At 45.7% G+C, this 22123-nt stretch overlaps 1 protein-coding gene across 1 annotated transcript in view; it reads left to right on the forward strand.

Moving 5' to 3' along the window:
• LOC146556523 (cyclic AMP receptor-like protein A) overlaps window positions 1-22123 on the forward strand; it is a 53160-nt gene that overhangs the window by 26329 nt on the left and 4708 nt on the right. The window contains exons 11-12 of the mRNA XM_085249998.1: window positions 2691-2773; window positions 17300-17447. Coding sequence (XP_085106124.1) covers window positions 2691-2773; window positions 17300-17447 — 231 coding nt within the window. The remainder of the gene's footprint in view (window positions 1-2690; window positions 2774-17299; window positions 17448-22123) is intronic.

The following is a 22123-nucleotide window of genomic DNA, read 5'->3' on the forward strand; positions in this document are numbered from 1 at the left end:
CCTGCCGCCAGACATCTCTATATTTAAACGCACAGGGTGTCTAAAAGGATTCCCCACCAGCTTCACTTACCAAAGTCGCTATTTAATAAGTCAGGCTTATCAAATTAATGGTAGTAAAATGAATATAAGTGAAATAACTTTCAAAGAAGATGAAGCAGTTCACAGAAGAGGAAAAAAGCAGACAGTGGCACAAGTCAAATTAAAGAGCTAATTAATTTAATTATTTTTAAAATGTATAATAAAGTTCATACATAGATAATGACAGCATGCATACTAATGCATGCTAATCTAACACAGATATCATAATGTATTTTTGACGACTGCCTTGTAATAGCCTAAATATTGCAGAATCACTGTATCGTGATATGTTAGATATGGTGAGCATCATACGTGATGCAGCATGCAAAAGCCGGCCAAAGACACAGGCCGAGAATCCCCACTGTGCTCAAAAGCAGCCAAGCAATGACACAGTCATTAACAACCGGTCTTTCCAACTTCCACTGCTCTATTTTAAATGTTAGTTATCTCAAAAGTATGTCCTGTCTTAAACGTTTTTTTATGCACAAGCTGCAAATAAATGATGCAATATTTTGACCCAAACCCTCATCCAGCAAACCTCTCAGCTGCGAGGGGACAGCACAGCCACACACACACACACACACACACACCTGAGGGTTTGAGCTGGCCAGTTCGCCGGCAAAATTTACCGATAGTGATGCTGGTGACTTTTCTGTGTTCAGCCTACAGCGATGAAGCTGTGTGGATTGTAATCAGTCGCCGTTTTCTTGTAAACCTAGCCAAGTTTTTTTTTTAATTTTTTTTATCAGAAGTGTAATCAGTTACGAATGAATGCACAACAAAGGAGTGTCTGTTTGCATCATTACTAAACCACAGTAATTCAAAGAATCGGCAACGTTTGACATCTTCAAGATAAAAATAATCAGCAAAAGAGCACTTTCGGGTCTTCTCAGCCATGTTGGCTTAAAAGTTGTAACTGAAAGTCTGAAATACTGCAGCAGATGCTGCTGCTGCGCCTTATGTGGTACAGCTTTTTAAGGAGAAACATTTTCCATCTATTATGTTATTCAGTTTTAGTTCCTGAATTTTACTCCCAAAAATCCTTTAAAAAGTCCTTGAATTTAATGCTAAAGTGCCCTCAGTAAACCCGATCCTCTTATTTTTAGAGGAAGTTTTTCCTGAGACGAGCGCAAGCCCGGGTGAGTGCTGTGCTTGGTGGTGGAGGGGATGGGTCGCTCCCGATTGCTGTCTGTAATCTAGCGTGTGTCATTAACGTTGGGACCGCTGCGCCCTCTTCACATAATTACGGTTTCATTCCCCCCTCTGCTTCCCAAGCAGCGCAGGGGCCTCTGACACTGGAGGACTGTGATTAAAAACACGAGGCAGCGGAGGCACTTTACCCACACTCTTCCTGTTTCTCTTCAACCCTTCTGCACCCTTTCCTTGGCTCACTGAAATTCCTCAAATGCCTGTTTCTACGCCTCACCGAAATCTGATCTGAGATCACTTGGCTCCAAGCAGTCTTTGAAGTTGTTTTTTTTTTCTGGATTTATTTTTTCCCCCCAAAATATACACACACATGCTCACACAGCCACAAATTGCCTTTTGCATGCAGCATCCTTCAGGCTGTCCTTTTCCTCTTCCACGTTGCAAAATTCTTTGCAGTATGCGTACACTCAAGTGCCCAACCATACACACACCATACACACAAGTTAGCAATTGGCAGATCTTGACACGGCCAGTGACGACAGGGCTTCCCGTGATAATAGATGCTAATCGGGCTGAGCTTGGTTTTTGCCTTGGGGTTGTGCTGTTAAAGACAGTGATGTGGAAATACGACTGGTCTCTGTTCAGTAGATCACATACAGCCAGCCTTTCTCACACAGTGAAACACCGCCTCTTGCATTTGGTACCCCCCTCAAGAACACACACGCATATATGCGTAAGATAAAATACCACTGGATTTCATCTGAATTGTTTAAAATGCTTGCGTTAGAGCCTGACTGCCTCAGGGTTTTTCTGGTGAGTAATTAATTTCCTCCATGTGGGGGTAGAGACCAGAGCTTGTGGGCCTGCCTCCTGGCTCCGACTGTGTGTAAGTGTGTGTGTATGAGAGAGGGAGAAAGAAAGAGAAGGAGGCTCTGCGCTGGCTCCGCTGCTGCGACCTAGCCTTGAGGAGGAGGAGGGGGGCGAAAAAACAGCACAGCGCAGAAAATCAATCCAGGGGCCGCGCTTCTCAGCCTCTTCCGGACGCAAGAGTCCTCCTCTCCCGGGAATTAGATAACGGCTTGTAAAAGCTCTCCACCACCAGCCTCTCACCCCCCTCCTCGACTTTTAGCTGCTGCTGCAGCATGTCTCTGTCTTCCTCTCAGCTTGTCCACGAGATATTGAATTCATCCCCTTCACATTTGCTGCAAAGTATTTGCTTCTCGTTTAATTGAAATCCCCGCTTTCTTCTCATAACTGTGTGGATGTTGCGTATTATCAGCAGGTTAATATTTTATTAGGTTTTAATTGGCCTTTGTTTCTCGCCCCTGCGCTCTGATCTTCCAGTGAAGACACTGACGCTGCGCGTGCACATGTATGTGCGCGACGCAAAGGCGAGACGAGAGCATTAACGTGAGCATTTGAGTTTCTCTACATGGGTGAGCAGCCAATTTTCTCTCATCTAGGTTTCCTTGGCGGAGGAGATCAAGCCGTTGAAGTGGTATCCCTCAGTTTACCTGCTCGTGTCCATCTTTCCCCTCATCAACAGGTAACACACAGACACACACCTGTGCAGCTATAAACTCTGTTGTTTTATTTGCATGGGGGCTTCACTCTGCTATCTTATCTCCTCCCACCCTCCAAGCCCTGATGTGCCTTTCCCATTCTTTAGCTCTCTCTGTTATCTTAACTCTCGGAAAGCACTGCTCTCCCTCTTTCCGTTCGTAGCAGTTGAACGCTAAAGGAGGGCGTGCGTGTGTGTGTGTGAGAGGGAGAGAGAGAGAGAGAGAGAGAGATGGAGGTATAGAGCGTTTTATTGGCTTTTATAAAACCTGAGCTTCGTCGGCTGAGGGTTGGGTGGGAGGAGGCGGGTGGTCCAGTAAATGATAACCCCAGCGCTGTTATTACTCCTTCCCTCCCTTTCCTTTCCCTTCCTTTCCTTACTCCTCATCTCCCTCCCTCTCCTTTTTCATTTATTTGCCCCCCCCCTCCCCATCTCAACACAGCACTGGTGTGATTGACAGGTCAGGGTTACTAAGTGATTAGCTGCAGCGGCTCTGCTTGTCGCCACGGCGATGTAGGCGGAGACACAGGTCAATTACAGGGTCAACGTCTTTCAAAAGCTCTGCTCAAACACTGCCCATCACCCTTCACCCCCCCCCCCCCCCCCGCCCTGCTCGCCACCTCACCCTTCCCTTCTCCCCCCATTCACCTCTCCATCCATTCCAGACCCTTTCCTCCCGTGCCCCGGCTGTCGGCTGATGAAGATGACAAACTGCATCCTGCGCTAACGCTGCCCCCCCCCCCCCCCACCTTACACACACCACCCCCTTTCCCTCCCTTAATGCCACTTTCTCTTCCTCTCGCCTTCTTTTACGCTCAAAAAGTCTTTGTTATTGTCCTCTTATTTTCACTCTTCCTTGCTCAGGCGCTCCATCTTTCTGCTGCTGTGTTTTTATGTCACCCCACTCCACCCCCTCCCTCCCTTTTTCCTCCTCCTCCACTTTTCCTCTCCTCAGCGACACAAAGCCCCCCTCTCTCTCTCTCTCTCTCCCCTCTCTTGAGCAAATACGCTCTCGCTCAGCTCGGCTCTGCCTTTCTCCAGAGAGCGAACGAGTAGAAAACGGGAATGAATTGCTCTCTCGTCGTCCTCCTCCTCCTCCTCCCCCGTTCAGCAGCGCTGGCTGTATATATCTCCGGCTCCTATTAATTTGTTAGCCCCCCCCCCTCCCCTTCCCCTACTCACTCGCCTCCCTCCCCCTGCCTCATATCCTCCACCTCTTCCTCCTCCTCTCTTTCTCCATCTCTCCCTCCTTCCTTCCCTCCCCTCTGCTGAGTGCTGGAGTGTGTAAAGTGTTTGTCACGGTGTCGTGCCGATGTCGCTGTGCTCTGCTTCCGCACGGCAGACAGCCTTAGTGTGTGTGTTTTGTTGTATATGAGAGCGTGCGTGCGCGTGGGTGGGTGGTTGGTTTCATGTCGAGGCGAATGTGCTGTCTCTGCTTGTTCCCCTGTGTGTGTGTGTGTGTGTGTGTCGGCGTGAATGCGTGCGCACTTGTTTGTCCGCCTCAACCGGAGTGTGTGCTTCTTCGCGTCTGCCCGTGACAGCTCCCATGTATTTGCGTGCGTGCGTTTTTTATTTTGTGTGTGCATGCCTAGCGCGCGTGTGTGTGTGTGTGTGTGTCTGAGTGGGGGATTATTTCTATCTGAGCTCCAAAGCCTCCTAAACAGGGCTTAGAGAGACGGCCCAGGGCAGCAGCTAAAGCCGTCGGGTAGAGCTCTCTCTTTCTCGCTCGCTCGCTGTGCAACCCTCTCTGCTGCTCTCTCTCTCTCTGTGCCATTTCTCCCTGCCCTGATCCATTGCGTTAATACACAGACACTCCCACACACAAACACACTCTTGTTTTGGCCCTCATCTGCTGCTGCCACACACACACACAAACACACACACATACACGCACATAGTCACACGCCACACGCAATTTTAATCTGTTCCAAATGCACTCTGGTAAATGTGTTAATTCGACACCAGCTGTTGCGAATTGAAATGGGAAAACGCTCCTATTTCGTGTCGCCCGCGCTTGCACACACTCGCACGGACAAGCCATTTTACGTCATTTCGCCGTACACATCCATCTCTCTCACACGCTCGCTCTCTCGCTCTCTCGCACTCACTCATTCGCTTGCCCTCATTTGGCAACACAAAAGTAGCACCAGACACTCGCACCTTCGCACTCATCCCTCCTCCTTCTCCTCCCCTTTCTCCTTCTCCTTCTTTCTCTCGCGCTCTCCCACTTCAGTCTCTCTCGGCTCTTTGTGTGCGTCTGTGTGTGTGTGCGTCTGTGTGCGTGTGTGTGTAAGCACTGCCTGGGCACGACTAGAGTTTTCACAGTCTGCTTCTCACATCGCCTCCCCTGTGTGCTTTATGGTGTGGGTGTGTGTTTGTTTACAAGGCTTGTCTAGATTCCTACTGTGCGCGCTTGTACGCTTGTTTGCATAAATAAGCCCTCTCTTCGGAACCTAGCTGCCGATTTCTGTGGTGCGTCGCAGCTCGATGTGCAAGTGCTCCTCCCGGACAGCCTGCTCGTCTTTTGCCAAGACTTCTTGCTCTCCTCAAAAGCACCCCGATCCCCTTTTAAACACCAAAGCGCACCACCAAATCGGCCTTACCATTCAGTGCTTTTTTTTTTCTCCCCTTCTTTTTCTTTACAGCTTTGTCTTGAAGCTGCAGCTCCAGTTTTCAAAGCCGCTTGGCTTTGAGCAATCAGGGTTACGCGCCTTGTGCAGGGGGGCGCTTCAGCGTGGATAGATTGGCCCTGGCGGCAGGGCTTGAACCGGTGATGTGTCTGTAACCTTGAGTTCACCCTGCCGCTCCAGGAGGTAGCTTGCATCCTCCTAGTTATTCTTGGTTTCACTCAGTGCTGTCTGTGTGGTTTTCGTGGTGTGTGTATAGGCCTATACGGTGCTAGCACAAGATTTTTATTTTTTTATTTATTTATTTTTTTTGTATGGGCTCCCTACAGCGCCTAGCCCCCCTACACCCCCACTCGTCTTTCTCTGGAGGAGATCTGATTTCCCTGCTCCAGGCGAGCAGCGAGAACAAGACAGTGTGCGCACGCATCTGTGTGTGCTTCAGTGCGTGTCTGCACTTTTGTGTGTGTGCGCACACGCGCTACCCGGGCCAGGCAGACCTTCCCCATCTCCGCTCTGCGCTTTGAAAAACGAGGGAGGAAATCTCAGAGCAGCAGTTATTATTCATCCCTCAAAGAGAACGGGGAGGAGGCGGGGGAGGAGGAGAGAGGGAGGGAGGGATGGATGGATGGAGGGAGGAAGAAAGAGAGAGCCAAACGGGAGGGATGGAGGGAGGGGCGTGGGGGGGATACATTAACTCTTATCACACTGTATTCGGCATTCTGCATCCCAGGATGCGCTCTTGCTCTCCCTCTCTCTTTCTCACTCCTGCTTTCTCTTCCCTTTCTACAGTCCCCTCCTTCCGTTCCTTGCCTCTACGCTTCTCGGAATATCTTGCATTCAGCGCATATGGACGTGTGTTTGTGACTCCCCGTGTGTGCGTGTGTGTCTAGTCTGGTGTGTGGTTCGTACTGTATACCCTTACTATCTTTTGTGGTGTATTTTGTTTACTTGAACAAGTAAGCTGGTGCTGAAAGGCAGTATGTGAGGTTCCAAACTCTCATCTTTCTTTGTCTGCAAGCCTTCTTTATTTATCCATCGCCTCACTTTCAATTTACAGTGTAAGAGTGGCAGCGTTGTCCTGTTTGCTAAAATAAGTTTTGAACTTGATATAACTTGCAGATAAGTGGTGTTTTGTTTTGTTTTTCAGATCTAGAGGCAAAATGAACCATTCTTGTCTTTTTTGGGATGCTTTGATTTGCGGTTTTGCAGGAGTGACATGACAGTCTATAGGGATTTGCCACTAAAGTTGAGATTAGCTTGGTTTAAACTGTAATTGCGCAGAGTGAAAGTTAACATTTTAAGAAAGCACATACTTAAGAGTGAAACCTCTAATCCTTTAATTTTGACATTTTATTTTAACCTATTTACACACAGAGAACATCAATGTTTGCAAATCTGACCTGTCTGTAGCATCAGATGTCATGCTCTTTGAGCAACCCGATTGCCTGTGCGATAGCGTAGCCACAGACAGCTGTTCGACCCACATAATATTTGGTGGTTATGTGACCATGCCTACTGTGCGCGCCTGCATGCGCACACTTGTATTTGCATCACGGGCAGTGATTGGTGTGCAGCTGGAGACGGAGAGCCACACAGCCATTCGTCTCCCATTGAGCAGCAGTGACTCTCCGCTATTCATCCCCATTTAGCGAGACGGCGAGATGGTCTACAGGGCTGTGTGTACTTCACACACACACACACACACACACACACACACACACACACACACACACACACACACACACACACACCAAGGCTGAATTTTCAGTTTTGAAGTAGAAACATAGTTGTAACATGTATCTCTTTGCATACATGTAAATGACACCAGCAGAACACACAAACACATTTGCATGACCCCAACACATTGAAATGTACTGACCTGACTGCTCTTACATACATGTAGGTCATGTAGACAAATATCCATATATAGGCATACAGGGTCATTCTGGTGTATATGCACATGAACACATATGCATATGGTATACACATGCAAAACCTAAAGGAGATACTGGATAACCTCCCTCACACTCTGCCGTATGCAAACATAAACACATACACACGCACCCACACATACCCTGTTCCCCCTCCCTCTGCTCTTTCAGGCACGTCTTTAAATATTCATCACTCTGGCTGCTCTGCGAGTGCCGTAAACGCTGCCTCACACTCCAGGGAATAGCTAAAGCCTACTCTATCATCTGCTCTCCCTCCCTCCCTCCTCTCTCTCACAGACACACACACACGCGCACCCACCCCTACAGACACGGACACACTTCTAGCCACAGCCGCTCACAAGGACGAACTGACTCGCACAAACACTCTGAGGCACAGCCAGTGGCATCACTGGACGCACAGACACATGCAGGTACATGAATCAGGTGCAGGGAAACACGTATGCTTCGATGCACGAAGAGATTTTGTTTGTGTGTGTGTGTGTGTGCGTGCGTTTACTGGCTCCCAGCACAGTGCGTTGAGCGGTGTTGTGTTCCAGGAAACAGGATGTCTCTTTGTTTGGGTTTTATTCTGTTGGTGAACGTTAGCCGCTTTAGTCCCTGGGGTCTGTGTATGCCGCTTTGTCTGTTACCGTGTGTGTGCGTGCGTGTGTGTGTGTGTGTGCGCATCCCATGCAGGTGTGCCTGTTTATGTGTTTCAGGATTATTCCAGAAATTTTGGCAAAAATGAACGTGTTTGGACCAAGCATGTGCAGTTGTCTATAATGGGAGCATTTACACCCATATTGACCTTATGCTCAAAGTAGATCATCTTCCAGTTTTCAGTTGTAGCGCACACGCATGCAGACACACTAGCACGACGCACATGCAGACCGTGGTTTCATCTACGTGTCGTTACACCCAGGAGAAAGAAGATAAAGCGCACCATCCTCTAGCAGATAGTTCCCAAGCAATAGAGCTGAACACACATTTGCGCGGTTGATCACATGTTGTCACTGTACAAAGAAAAGCCTGTCCTGGGTTTTTGCTGCCCTAAAGGCCACCACACATGTATCAAAGAGACGCAAGCAACCAACGGATCAACAGGTCAAGCTTTATGTAAATGAATTTCAGGCACTGAGTTTAAAAAACCCAGTGTTGAGTGTTTAAAAAAAATCTTCTTTATTGCTTTGTCTATTGAGATTATTGAGAGGAAAAACCACAAAGATTAGAGTTTTTACGTGTGAAGAATCTGGATTCAACAAGTGGATTCTACCATATTTTGAGTCCTTTAAAAGGCTATCATGGCTCGAAGCACTGTGAAGAATAATTAGACGAAAATAAACTGTGACAATGTCTAGTTCATTTTTCATCCTCTCTGTTTGAGATTAGTGTTTGTCTTTCTAAATGTTTTAGAAATATAGATATAATAGAAACCTTTGAGCTGGATTTAGTTTTAGGGGCTTAAAAGCTAAAATCTTTCTGAAACCTTCAGGAAAGGCAGTAGAATATCATGTGAGCTTGGCATACATTTAAAAAATTATATATAAATCTCCTTCTTTACTGTCCTATACTTGCATTGATTTTGTCCCACCTATAATTTATCTTAGATATCAAATTCAATTTTACAGAATTAGACTTTCTAGTCAAAGAAAAGTTCTGATTCGCTGTCAGCAGCGGCACCGCAGGGAGAATGAGAGCCTTGTTTGGGCACTGTGAAGCATGTGATTTGTCTGGAGGGAAGAAAAAAAAAAAAGAAGTAAGGCAGTCAGTCATAGAGCGGAGGAAGTGCAATCGGGTTCAGGATGACTTCTCTGTCTGGCTGCCCTCCACTCTGGGGAAGGAGTTCTCGTCCAAGCTGTTTTAAGTGCGTTTCACCCACAGCTCTGAGGATGTTCGGCACAACAATTAGAGGCAGACAAAAAAAAGAAAAAGAAAAGGTGAACGCTGATAGAAGGAGGAAATGGAAACGGAGGGAAGGAAAGTGGTATAGACTGGCAGGGTGGGATATTGGAGGAGATAGGGAGAGGCAGTAAATGAGGGATTTTGCAGAGAATGCGGAAGGTGAGATAGACGGGTTCAAAGAGTGAGTGACAGCTTGATAGATGGAAGGTCTGAATAAGTGAGCGAGGCTTCGGAGACGCTGCGCGAGTACTAATGATTGACTGCATGCTTACAGGTGGCAGCAGGCTGAGACTTAAGGCTACATGCGCCCGCGAGCGTGAGCGCAGAAGCGTGTCTTCGTGTTTATTGTTGTTGACCATTTGCTCCCGATATTGTGTACACAGCATCATCCCTTTTGTGAGACTTGCTCAACTACGCCGCACACACAAAACCCCGACACGCGCGCACACAGCAGCTCAGCCAGGCATCGCCCGCAGCCACACTCTCCTTCTCACCACTGCCTCCCTCATTCATCTTTCATTAGCCTGGCTCACACAGGAGAAACAGCCTACCACCCCCTACCATCCTCCCCCATCCTCCGCACGCCTCCACCAGCCTCTCCATCTCTCCCTTCTCTCTATCTAACCTCCTTGCACCCCCCCCCCCCCCCCCCCCCCCCCCCGTGTCTTATCTTGGTTTCTCTCGCACGTAATCTCTTTTGTTTGTCTCACTCATGTCTTGCAATCTGTCTTTTTAGATATCTCTCCTACTCCTCCTCTTCCTCTTTCCCTTCCCTTCTCTCTCTCTGCCTCTTCGGCTTCTTTTTTAGTCTTTTTCATTCAGCCTCGCTCCTTCACCCCTTTGCCCTCTTCCCTGCTCCTCCTCCTCCATCGCTCTCGGCCCCTCGTTCCCCTCCACGGCCTCCTCACTCTTCCACGTTTTCACCTCTTTTATCGTCTTCTCCGTTTTCGCTCCCGCTCTCCCTTCTCTCCTTCCTGTGCAGCGCCGTTTCTCTGACACTCGTCTCTGCCCAGCCTCCCCCCTCCCCCCGCCTTCCTGTCTCCCTTTCTCTCCCCCTCGCCTGCTCTTTTTCTTCCTTTCATTTTGCTCTCCGTCTCTCCCTCGATGGAGGGGAAAGGCTCTTCGCCTCTAATTGCGGCTGTTCCGTTGCCATGGCGCGTGTTGCTCAGCGCTGCGAGGTGCTGTCTGTGTGTGTGTCTGTGTGTGTGCGCACGCATGTGTGTGCGCCTGCATGTGTCTGTGTGTGTGTGTGTGTGTGTGTTTGTGTGTGTTTGTGTGTGGCAGGCAGATGATTGCTTGCTGCCAGCTCTCGTTTCCCGGACGCCGATCGTGTTTCTTTGCGGCAGCAGGAAAAAAAAAATGAGACGCCAGAAATAGCCCCCCTTCACACAGACCCACTCACTCTCACCGCTGTGCTGTCAGAGAGACACACATACGCAGGCAGGCGCACACACACAGCCGCTCACACAAACACACATCCACTGCATTTCCTCTCCTTCTGACATTCTCGGCGTATGTGACCCAGGTTAGACTGAATGTAGACACCTATTTTGCACACGCACGGGCAGTGATGTGTGTTTATGTGTATCCACATGTGTCCAACTTCCTCTTCGTGCGTGTCCGTGTGTGTGTCTTTGTGTGTGTGTTTCCTGCGTCTCTTAGGAGGTTGTGTGGGGACTCCTGATTTATTTCACCTTTAATGGGAAGTGAAATGAATGTGACTAGCAGCTGGTCTGGTCCTCGGAGATATCGCGGTAGGCTAACCCAGAAAACAGTTCTGAAATGGTCCCTACTCTGACAAGCACCAGGATACGCCACTCTACGCTCCACTGGCTGCACTGTTGGTTTTATTTTAAGCTTCGTTTAGACGTTTAGTCGACACCTTTATCCAGAATTACGGCAGGTAGATTCTTGTTGCCGGTTTATATTCGACCTCTGGCCAACTCAACTTGTGCTTTTCTTTCTGTCACAACTTTTTAAAGGGTTGTTGGAAGGTAAATGGAGACAGATTAATGGCAAATAAACCTTGCAACCTCACGCTGCAAAAGAGGATAAGAGAGGATTATAACCAGATTTGTGGATGAATCTCCATAATCATCTTCTGTGCTTTTCTCCTGCAGTTCTCACTGGGCTTTTAAGGGAAAAAAACAACAGCCTGTTTATGTGCCTGCTTGGTTTTGACAAAGTTTGCGTAACTTAAATCTAAAAGTTTTAGGAGCTGTTTGTAAGACTGCTAAAAAATGAACAAAATGTGCACAAATGACAAGAAAAAATACACTAAAATCTCCTTAATCATCCATCCTTCCATCTGTTCATTCATCCATCCATCCGTTTTTCTACTGCTCTGGATTCCAGATCGTGGGGGTAGCAGTTTAAGCAGAGAAGCCCAGACCTCCTTTTCCTTTCTCCAGCTCATCCGGCGGGAATTAGGTCTTCCTGATAGAACATGCCCGAAACATCTTACCTAGGAGGCATCCAGGAGGCGTCTTAGTCAGATATCTGATCTATTTCAGTTAGTTTTGTTTTATGTGGCAAAGTAGTGGGTCCTGCCAAACGACACAACTCGCCCTATCACTAAGAGAACATCCAGCCCTCCTTTAGTGGAAACTGATTTCTGCAGCTTGTATTCTCAGTCTCATTCTTTAGGTCACTATCTAGAGCAGGGGTGTCGAACTCCAGGCCTCAAGGGCCAGTGTCCTGCAGGTTTTGGATAACATCCTGGGTCAACACACCGGAATCAAATGATTAGTTCATTACCAGACTTGTGGAGAACTGCAAGGCACGTTGAGGAGGTAATTTAGCAATTTAAATCAGCTGTGTTGGATCAAGGACACATCTAAAACCTGCAGGACACCGGTCCTCGAGGCCTGGAGTTCGACACCTGTGATCTAGAGCTTGTGGTCTTAAAGATGAGGGTGGGAACATAGATTGGCAAGTAAATTGACAGCTTCACTTTCACACTGAGCTCTCTCTTCCCTACAGTACAACATCTCTCCGGTCGCTTTTGGTGACCGTTTATTCCCTGTCAAATGCACCGCTGTTTTAGTTTTTCTTTGACCTGTTGACTTTTGTTACTTGGCACATCGTACCACTGCTATCGCAGCTGGGTTGAGGTACGACCATGATGGTTTTTACTGCCATAATAATGATATAAAAGTTACTGCTCAGACAGAGGGAGATGGTGCAACAGTTTCTGTGAGACTGTGGAAAAAACATCTTCTCTTCCTATATCAATACTGATATGACGGTATGGTTTGAGTGGTGCTACCTATCGTTCAGGAGAATATTAGAAGAAGTCTAACCTCTTGTGAATTGCTTGGAGTTGAGGTGAACCAAGCTCTCTTCCCACGCTTAAGCTTACTGTCACACTGTTTACAATATGCCCTAACCCAGCCCGTGGCATCAGGTGATGCTATACTGTCTGCATTTCCCTCAGTATGCAAGTAAAAATAAAAATGCCTGAATGTGGCAAAAGCATATGGGCACAGTGCCACAAAGGTATATAGATCCTCAAAGCTTAGATGGCGACATGTATCCCTTATATCTTTATGCAGTCTTTTTTTGTTGGGAAACAGTCTGGTTTTCAACCAGTGCCGACTGTTTCATTCACTTGTTAAAAAAAGAGTTCTGTCAGCGCATAATTTAAGCTTTCACTAATTAATTAATACATTTTGTGAGTAATTATTAATTCTCTGAGCAACTCGATGGTAAAGCAGAGGGGAACCCTCAGGACCATTTAGACTTTCTCAGAAGGATTTGTTGCATTTAGCTTCTTTGGTTTAATAATAATAATTCTGTTCTAATTTGAATTTCAGTCTAATTTTCTATCAGGTTTCCTTCATAAAATGGCATAGATACCATCCTTTCTCAGCCGGCTGCAGGTACCATAGCTGGATCGCTCACTGATTAGGACTTCATAATGGGGCCAAAGACCATAGCCGTGTGTGTGTTTGTTTAGAAAGTGACAGGTACATGAAACAGTCACATTTCCTTAGGCCTTTCCAAATGGCCAGGCGTACCTTGCTTGTAGCATAGATGGAGTGAAGGCAGGGCATGATGTCTGTAGCCACTACGACTCTTTCCCCTTTTCCTTTTATTTTGGTGTGTGTGGCTAAGTTTTGACAGAGCTGAAGCCTCCGCTCTCATAGTTATGGTCCTCCACTGTGGCATGCCAATTTAAAACATATTTGTAATAACAACCATAAACCACGAGGAGACTGAGTTTCTCTGTCATCCCAACTCAAACAGAGTGAGACACTTTACGCAGTTCTCAATTTCTGCAGTTGCATTTGCCCAAAGAAGCTTAAAATCGAATCCATATTGGCAATTAAAGATCATTTGTTCTTGAATCTGGACCTTCAGTATTTGGGTCAGAAAGGTGCGCCAAACAGATACACAAAGACTCGGGATCAGTATCAAGGCAAAAAATAGAAATAAACACTGAATCGTGCATCCCCCTTTTCTATAACGAAAGATTTTGGCAGACATTGTAGTCGGTTCATTTATACTAGAAAAGGGAATTTGGCATCATTAAACTTCATGGTTTCTGTTAAATTAGCAATGAGCAGACAGCAGTCAAATTCTATGGCGTGTAAAGAATTTAAATTATCAAAAAAAAAAAAGAACTGGACTGTTGTTCAAGCAAAAGATGTTAGTGTATGTAACAGCTGTAAGGAGCCTATGTCTTCATAGCCTCCATACATTTTATGTTGTTAGTGGGGCAGTTTGAACTCTTGCTGGCAGAGCTGGGAGCACATCTGAGGAGGTGGGGAAATCATTTCAGAGAGCCGATTGACCCGCAGCATCTAGCTGTGTGTAAGAGGTAAAATAGTGTTATTTTACTATTTGTGTATCCAATACTGGTGCACATTTTGAGCTACAGCACACTTGTTGCCATGTGCAGCGGTCCGATTGGTCAGATATGCTTATTTGAATCATAAAAATTAAGCTTGATTTGATATTTGCAAATATTATGTTAACGTGTCCAGTGACTGAAGGCCTTTATTGACACATTTAAGGATCAGAGTTTGGTTTCACTTAAACGTTGAGATTATTGAGTGTGGTTACATCAGGAAAAAATAATCATTTATGTATTATTGCTCCAAGAGACCACAATTAAAATGATGGATAGCCTCTGTTGCAAGTTTTATCTTTTTCTTTTCATATTTAAGAGTGGCTTGCAGGTTGGGAATTTATCTGTATGAAAATGAAGCAGAAAGCAGATTTAGCAAAACCGTGTCTGCAAATGCACTACAATAAAAAACATTCACGGTCGTTATTGTAGTATCGGGTTGGAATTTGCTGTAAATAAACACACTGTAATGACACAAAAGTGCGAGTGGCCAGGCTAGGTTAAGTTTAGGAATAACAAATGGATCCGAAAACGTATAACCTTAAAATATTTTGAAAATGCAGGGTTTTTTGTAATCATATCTCGCTTGGGTAACATAAATCAACGCTGTGTTTTTAGTTGTCACGTTGGCGAGAGCAAGGTGGAGGAAAAAGCTGGCTAATTTGGAAGTTATCAGACGTTAGGAAAAAAGCATGTACAGCGCCTCGTTTATATTTTCATCAAGCAGAAACTCAGGCTCTGCTATCGCTGCTGCTGGTAGTGTAAGAGGCTGCTGTTGACAGCGCACCTGAAGCAGCTGTGTGTACCAAAGAAGCTGCACCAGCTATTAGTTTCATACAGCTGCGACATCCCAACTGGAGCTCCATCTTATCTCCGGGAACAAAATCTTCCCGTCTAAAAATGGGTGGTGCACGCAGCCTTTTTCAAGACCGTGATGCAGAAGCAAAAGAAGTCTACATCCACAAAAGAACTCAAGCACAAAAATGAGCTCAGTAGTTCTTATTTGTTTTTTTTCTGGACATGATGTCCTGACAGACTGGGCAGAAAATTGTGAAATGCCATCTACTACTGAGGCCTGATTTAGACTGAATCGAGCCGACAGTTTGGCCCATGTGCGTGGCTGACGTCGAAGTGTTTATGCTTGTGTTGGTGGACTTGTGTGTTAATTGCTCCATGGTTTTTGTGGGGTAAAACATTTTTGTTGCTCAAGTTTTCCAATTCCTTTTTCTGATAGGCAGAAATTTGCTGAGATCCTTATATTGATGCTTATGATTATCACCCCTCACATTGAGGTGACAAATTTCCTGCTGAAGCATAAATCCCCAGTAAGAAAGAGAGGACTCCTGTTTGGGATATATAGTGTTTTGTTTTTTCTTTTTTTCTTTTTTATGTCTCTAGAAATGTAAGACATTGCATTAACTTTTTAGTCATTTCCAAAAAATAATGACAAATATTAAATATAAATCAATTTGCTCCGATTTTAGTTGATTCTCACGGCAAGTAACAGAGTCGCTCCTCTTCCTGGCACCTGGGTGCTTCTCAATGCTTGCTTTGTGCTTAAATGTGTTAAAATGGATTTATCCATTGCCTTTTCAGTGCTTAAACCATCTGCCATCAAATGAAACTCCTCTGAAGGATAACCCTGCCAATGTAAGTTTATGTGTTTCCTATTGGAAATAAATCCTGTTGCAAGCCCTGAACCTACTTTGGACGTCTCCACTACACAAAGCTTTTTGTTTATTTTTGATCTGGCCTTCAGTGTCCTGTTATTGTAAGTAGAAAGTTTCCAGTCTTTTGAGTAGTATTCTCTAAAACATTATCTGCCTCCTGTGCAACTAGAAAGTGACAGTGATGTAATAGCATCACGACATTTAACATTGTTTTTATAAAACACATTTGGTTAGTCACCAGGAGTTATTTTTATTAGCCTGGCTGATGTCACTGCAGCCACGAAGACTCGTCATGTTCATGTGCAGGGTGCAGTGATGGCTCAGTATTTGTGGTGCTATTGTGAAGTGATTGCTACAGAGAGTGATTTAAAGCACAGCGGTGTTAAAATTGCTAAAGATTTCCCCAATATAATTGTCATTTCAAAAACTAATGAAAAAAAATCTCTCTGAGTCAGACAGTCACATAGGAATAGGTGATTGGAGAGTCCCACGTAACTTTGTGCAACCACAATACAAGAGTGGCCCACCCAACCCCCAAGACACAGATGACTTTGGCGACCCTGAGGTCAACCACTGTGGCCACTTAGTTCGTGCTGCACACTAAACCCAAGAACACAACACATGCAGAAAATGCCATGAGCCGCGCGGCGGTTTGATTCTCACGCTAATAGATCAATAAAAGACATTAGTGGCGGGCTAGCCCAGCGAGCAGCGCTAATACAAGGTTAATCCAGGGTTAATGGCTGAGCAGCATCGTTCTCAGAGGCAGCCATTAGTTCTCAGCCGCACCATACAATATCAGGTTCTTCTCCTAGTCGTGCCCCAGGTTTCCAGGCGCGGGGAAGGAAATTGAAAAGAAAGGAATAGCGGCTCACTCTCACGAGTCAAGATGAAAATGAGATATCCAGATAGATGAAACTGAATGCAAAGAAATGGGGGCGATATCTGAGTGAGGCCGAGCAGCGTGCGGGGGAAACGTGCGCGGAATGAAAAAGAAGGGAAAGATGGGATGGCGAAATTGTGGTCAGGAGAAGTAGGAAACTGAGATGAGAGAAAGGGGGTGAGAAGGAGAGGAAGGGAGTTGAGCGCTACACATCTCCCTGTCCTTGTAAAGTGCTGCGTGCTGTCGAAGCGGCAGCCAAGAATGTGTCAGCCCAGCCGTCTCACGCTGCCTAATGGGCTCTTAAACGCTGATATAAAGCTCACTCGCTCTTTCGCCCTCCCCTTTTCCTCTCTCTCTCCTTTTTCTGCCTCCGCCACTCACTCTCATTACTTCTCGTTCTCACCCTGTCCCTCACTCTGTCACTCACTTGTCCTCTGCCTCTCTTTCCCTCTCTTTCTGCTGCTCTATCAACCTCTCGCTCTCTGCCGTTCCCCTTTCCCCCGTTGCCGTCTTCTCCCTCTGATTTCTCCCTGAATTACTCCATCGTCACGTCTAAAGCTCTGCTCCTAGTTGTCTCTGTATTTACAACTTTTTTACGGGAGAACTTAAAACTTCTCTGTCTTCTCTTTTTTTCCTCCTCCTCCAGGCTCCATAACGCCTTCTACCCTAAGGCACCGTCCTTCTACCTCACACTTCTGCACGTCCTGTCGGCACCACTCCACGGCTTGGCCAATGCCTTTGTGTTTGGCCTGAATAGGGATTGGTGGAGCCTCCTGAGCCCAACTGGCATGCAGGTAAACTTCACACACACCTGTGAGAACCGCATCGTTATTTAAATCTGGAGGCTATTTATACATAGTGGTTACGCTTGAATAGACACTCTTTCATGTGATTGCATACAGTAGTCTGTTCAAAGACTTGCACTGATGCGAATCAATCCTGGGTGACAAAAAATAAAGGTAAATACATGTCCGTGTCACTTGAAAATATTTAACCCAACACGCGAGGAACCAATCAGGCTGTTGCACTGACACGAGCTCTCAATCGAGGCTTATACTGGTTGAAACTGTGCATTTGGTTAAATGCTTACAGTTCAGCGCTAAGTATGCAAACATGGTCACAATGTGTGCATTTACATGGACAGAGTATCCCAGGTTACCTAAGCTTATCCTGGTTTTAACCATATTCAGGATATGACACTTATATACATTTGATTAGGCATGCAAATAGTTTCTCACAGTTCATCTTCATAGCTACTAAACACAAGCCCAGGTGGCTTTGACCTGACTTGTCTCACTCTACATGTTGAGAAACAGGCATTCTGCAAACTGTCTTCTGTAGACTTGAATGTCTTGCTCCCACCATTATTTGTGTTTCTATGAGGTAACTTGGCTGGAACATTCAGACACCTGGATGTGCTGTATAAGGGTACTTCAACATGTTCAGAAGCATATCCAGGTTTCTTAACACCTAGAACAAAGGCCCATTCAAGTGTCAGAAATAAAGACGCAAAGACAAAAACAGAGTACTTCTAAAAGATTGTCATAACCAGGATACGCATGTAGACACACTCAGCAACCACCCAATATGCAGCTGGTTAGCAGGTATAATTCAGTTTAACTGTAAAGTAATAGACACGTGAATTAAATGGGCAAATTTAAATCTGTGGTGACAGATTAAAAGTCTGGGATCACCAAAGTTTTCCAATACATTTTAGTCCTAAGAAAAAAACATCAGCTTTGCTGTGACATTTAGCAAAAATGATCGCTGGGATTACTCATTTGAATTATGTGAATTTCAGATTGAGCATCATTGTTATTCCTGCTGTTAGCGTGGTTTAAAATCCATTCCTTCAGCAGATCTATTCAGTCGGCAATGTCACAGATTCCACGTCTGAAAGGAGCTTTATAAAGCTCTGAATGCCATCTGTCCTCTGCAGTGTACCTTTGCTTACTCCTTTCAGGGACTCAGGTGGCTGAAGCCCATCCCAGCAAAGACATACGAATTGAAGGGCATCGAAATGAGTGGCTGAATTTTCTGTTTATACCAGTGTTGAAATGCTTACGTAAGGAAGATGTTTAAGTTTAATGATGTGGTAATTCTACAAAAGTCATTTTACTTTTTTTTCCTTCTTTTTTTGCAATATCATCTTAGCCCTCTTCCCAGTGAGAAATAATTGCTTCAGGATTTGTAATTAGGCCATTTAACTTCCCACACTGACTGTTACCATCTGTTACAGGTGTTCACACGCCACCTGTACGGAAAATGCTTGTTGGGTTTTTGGTACAAACCCCCCCCCCTTTTTTTAAAGTGTAAAATGGCAAATTCAGGGCTTAGGAACATGTAATGAAGACAAGCTTTTCCAAAAAAATTACGTGTATATATTATATTTAATTTCTCTCTTTTTTTAAATTTGAACCACAAACCTGCGTGGTTGCATTTCAATAAACACCACAATCAATAGGGTTCTCCACAGATTTATCTCAATCTGCAAACATTGACTGTATCTGCAGATACGAGCCAGAGCAGATATTGAACCGCAAACACAGAAAATTCTTTGTGGTCTTAGCTCACGCGTACACAAACACGCACGCACACACACACACACATATTGTCGCCTAGTCAGTACCACCAACCACGCTGATAACGGGTCGTGAGCGCAGTGTGGAAGACTGGAATGTGCAGTGTGACCTTCAGCCCAAATGTCAATGTTGCACTGTGGTGAGCGGAGAGAGAGAGAGACAGAGAAGTGAAACGGAATCTCAATGTGTTCGTAAATCACAGAGAAAACGCTGTTTGCGCGTCTCACGGAGAACGAGAGAGAAGGTGAGAAAGAAGATGACAGAGCGAGAGCGAGTGAAAGAGAGAGAGAGAGAGGCGGCGTGTGTTCGTGCGCTATCGTGACTAACAGCCGGTTGTTATTCATCTTGGCATGCGGCTCCCAGCAGCCCCCACACATCAGGTGTGAGATTGGCGGGGAAGAGAAGGGGGCGCGGGGGGGAGGGGGGGGGGGGGTTTGGGAGAGAAGGAGGTGGGGGTGGTGTGGAGGGTTTTGCAACAGCGTCAAAACATTCCTCTCTCAAAGCGACGAATCTGCGCTTTCAACCCTACCCCCCACCCCCACCCTGGCCCTCCTAACCCTGTCTCCTCGTGCTCACTCACCAGCGCTCTCTCCCTCTCTGCCTCTGTTGCTGCTTGCCTGCAGTACATTTGCATGATTTAAAGGGTAGGCACCTTTTTTCCTTCTCCCTAGGCTGTCTTCACTCTGCTCTCTCATGCCATACGTACTTTGGAAAAGTTGTTGGTGGCTGTTGCTTTGGGTAGGCGGAGAAAATCAGTTTAATTAAAGGTGACCTGTTATGCTCGTTCCCACCTTCATGTTTTTATTCCTGGACTCCGCGATAGTAGTCTTGCGTGATTTACAGCTCATAACGATCCATCATTATTCCGATTCACTGCTCCTCATAAACAGAGGCTTTAAACAGCAGGTGGATGGGACCTTTGTGCTCACAGGCAGAGCTGTGTGCCTGAGATGACTACATTAGGGACAGCCGCTCTTTTTGACGTCATACAGTACCAGGAGCAAAAATGAAAAACAACACTGTCAGGGTGCCCGTGCTGACCTCTGTCAACCGTCGAAAGCAGCATTAATGGGAACTCGAGCAGTAGAACCGCACCACAGATAAATGGTAGAAGGTGGCCTCGTCTGATAAATCACATTTTCTTTTACATCACGTGGATGGCCAGGTGTGTGTACTTTGCTTATCTGGGGAACACCTGGCACCAAGATGTGGTATAAGAAGAAGGCAAGCCAGTGGAGGCAGTATGACGCTTTGGGCAATGTTCTGCTGGAAAACTTGGGTCGTGCCATCCATGTGGATTTTACTATGATGCTATGATTATTACCACCTACCCTAAGCACTGTTTCCCTGATGGCTCTGGCCTCTCTCAGCAGGATAATGCTTCCTGCCACCAAGCAAAAATGATTCAGGAATGGTTTGAGGAGGACAAGTTTGAGGTGTTGACTTGCCCTCAAAATTCCTGATTGCAATCCAGTCAAACATCTGTGGGATGTGCTTGACAAACAAGTCTGATCCATGGAGCCCCCACCTCCCAGCTTACAGGACTTGAAGGATCTGTTGCTAACATCTTGGCACCAAATACCACAGCTCACCTTCAAGCCACTAGTGGACTCATGCGTCGACTGTAATGTAATGCATTTGCTGTATCTGCATCTGCACCTGTACTTTGGGTAGAGACCTCTTAAAATGTTAGTTCACCCACAGTTTTTAATCTAACTCCACCCCCACGTATTAAAAATAAAATGAGGAAAAAGGGTGAGAAAGGGTGAGGAGAGGGCTGCCCACTCTCTTTTCCAGTCCAGAGAAAATGGAAAGAGACACATGTCTGCCACAGAGGGTTTATTTGAGGTGAAGAAATCCGTAATCAGCTGAAACAGACATTAATGTGGTGGAAGGCCATGCTGGTCCTGACCATCCTGGTCTCGTGCTGCATCAGTTCAAGCCTTTGGCTCCAGCGCGGATACTGCTTAAAGCTTCTGTGTGTCTTTGTCTCTCACTAAAAAGGGGGCATCTTGCCACCTTTATTGCTGAGCTATGTGAGGGTCTGGTGATGCTTTCGCAGCCCTCAAAAGCACAAGTCCAAACCACTGCACCAAAACTGAAAAACCCTAAGTAGAGCGTTTGCAGGAAATGGCAGACATTCATGTAAATGAGTTTCCATCATTCAAGTATGAAACACTAAGGGGTGGGAGGGGTTCTCCCACAGCTGATTTGAGCTGATCTGAGACATGTTGATGAGCCCTAAACAGTCTGACCTGTGGCAGTCTGGCTTTGCAAGGTTTAAAACAGTAGATTGCTTATTGAGCCATTTTCAAACAGTGACATTCAGGTTTTTATTATTTGCAAAGAAATGTCATTACCACCAGCACTGACGTGTTTCATCCCAGTAATAGTGACAGTAATATCATTAAGTTTATAGCTCAATAAACTCAACATTTAAGTGCGGAGTACCTTTTTAATATCCAATATGTTCAGTCATTCAAACATGCCTGGTACTGTGCCATTGGTATTTTTTAAACCTTGATACTGGACTCCAAGATTTTGAATTGTTCTCAGTTTATTAGGTTCCCTTTTGGCTTATGCAGCACATAGCAAAAAGGCATTATTATTGCTTTCCGTGGCCCTGCCAGTTTTGTTCTGCTCAGTGCATAGATAGCACATTAGGATGAGACAGTGCAGATAAAAGCACTTTTGTGAGTTCTAAGAAAGGCTCACGCATTTTATAGGGTATGGCAAAAATGTGCCATTTATTTGTTTCAGTGCTTGCAAATGGCCACTGGAGCAAATTGGCAGCAACGCTGAGTTTGGGCACCACATTTAGATCCCTCAAAACATCCACAATTTGTTCCACTCTCACTATGAAAAGTAGCTGCTTTGATTTGAATGGT

This window comes from Mchenga conophoros, linkage group LG16, assembly GCF_057382185.1.
Source record: "Mchenga conophoros isolate Kocher_MC1m ecotype Shallow Benthic linkage group LG16, M_conophoros_male_GT1.1, whole genome shotgun sequence".
Classification (NCBI taxonomy): Eukaryota; Metazoa; Chordata; class Actinopteri; order Cichliformes; family Cichlidae; genus Mchenga; species Mchenga conophoros.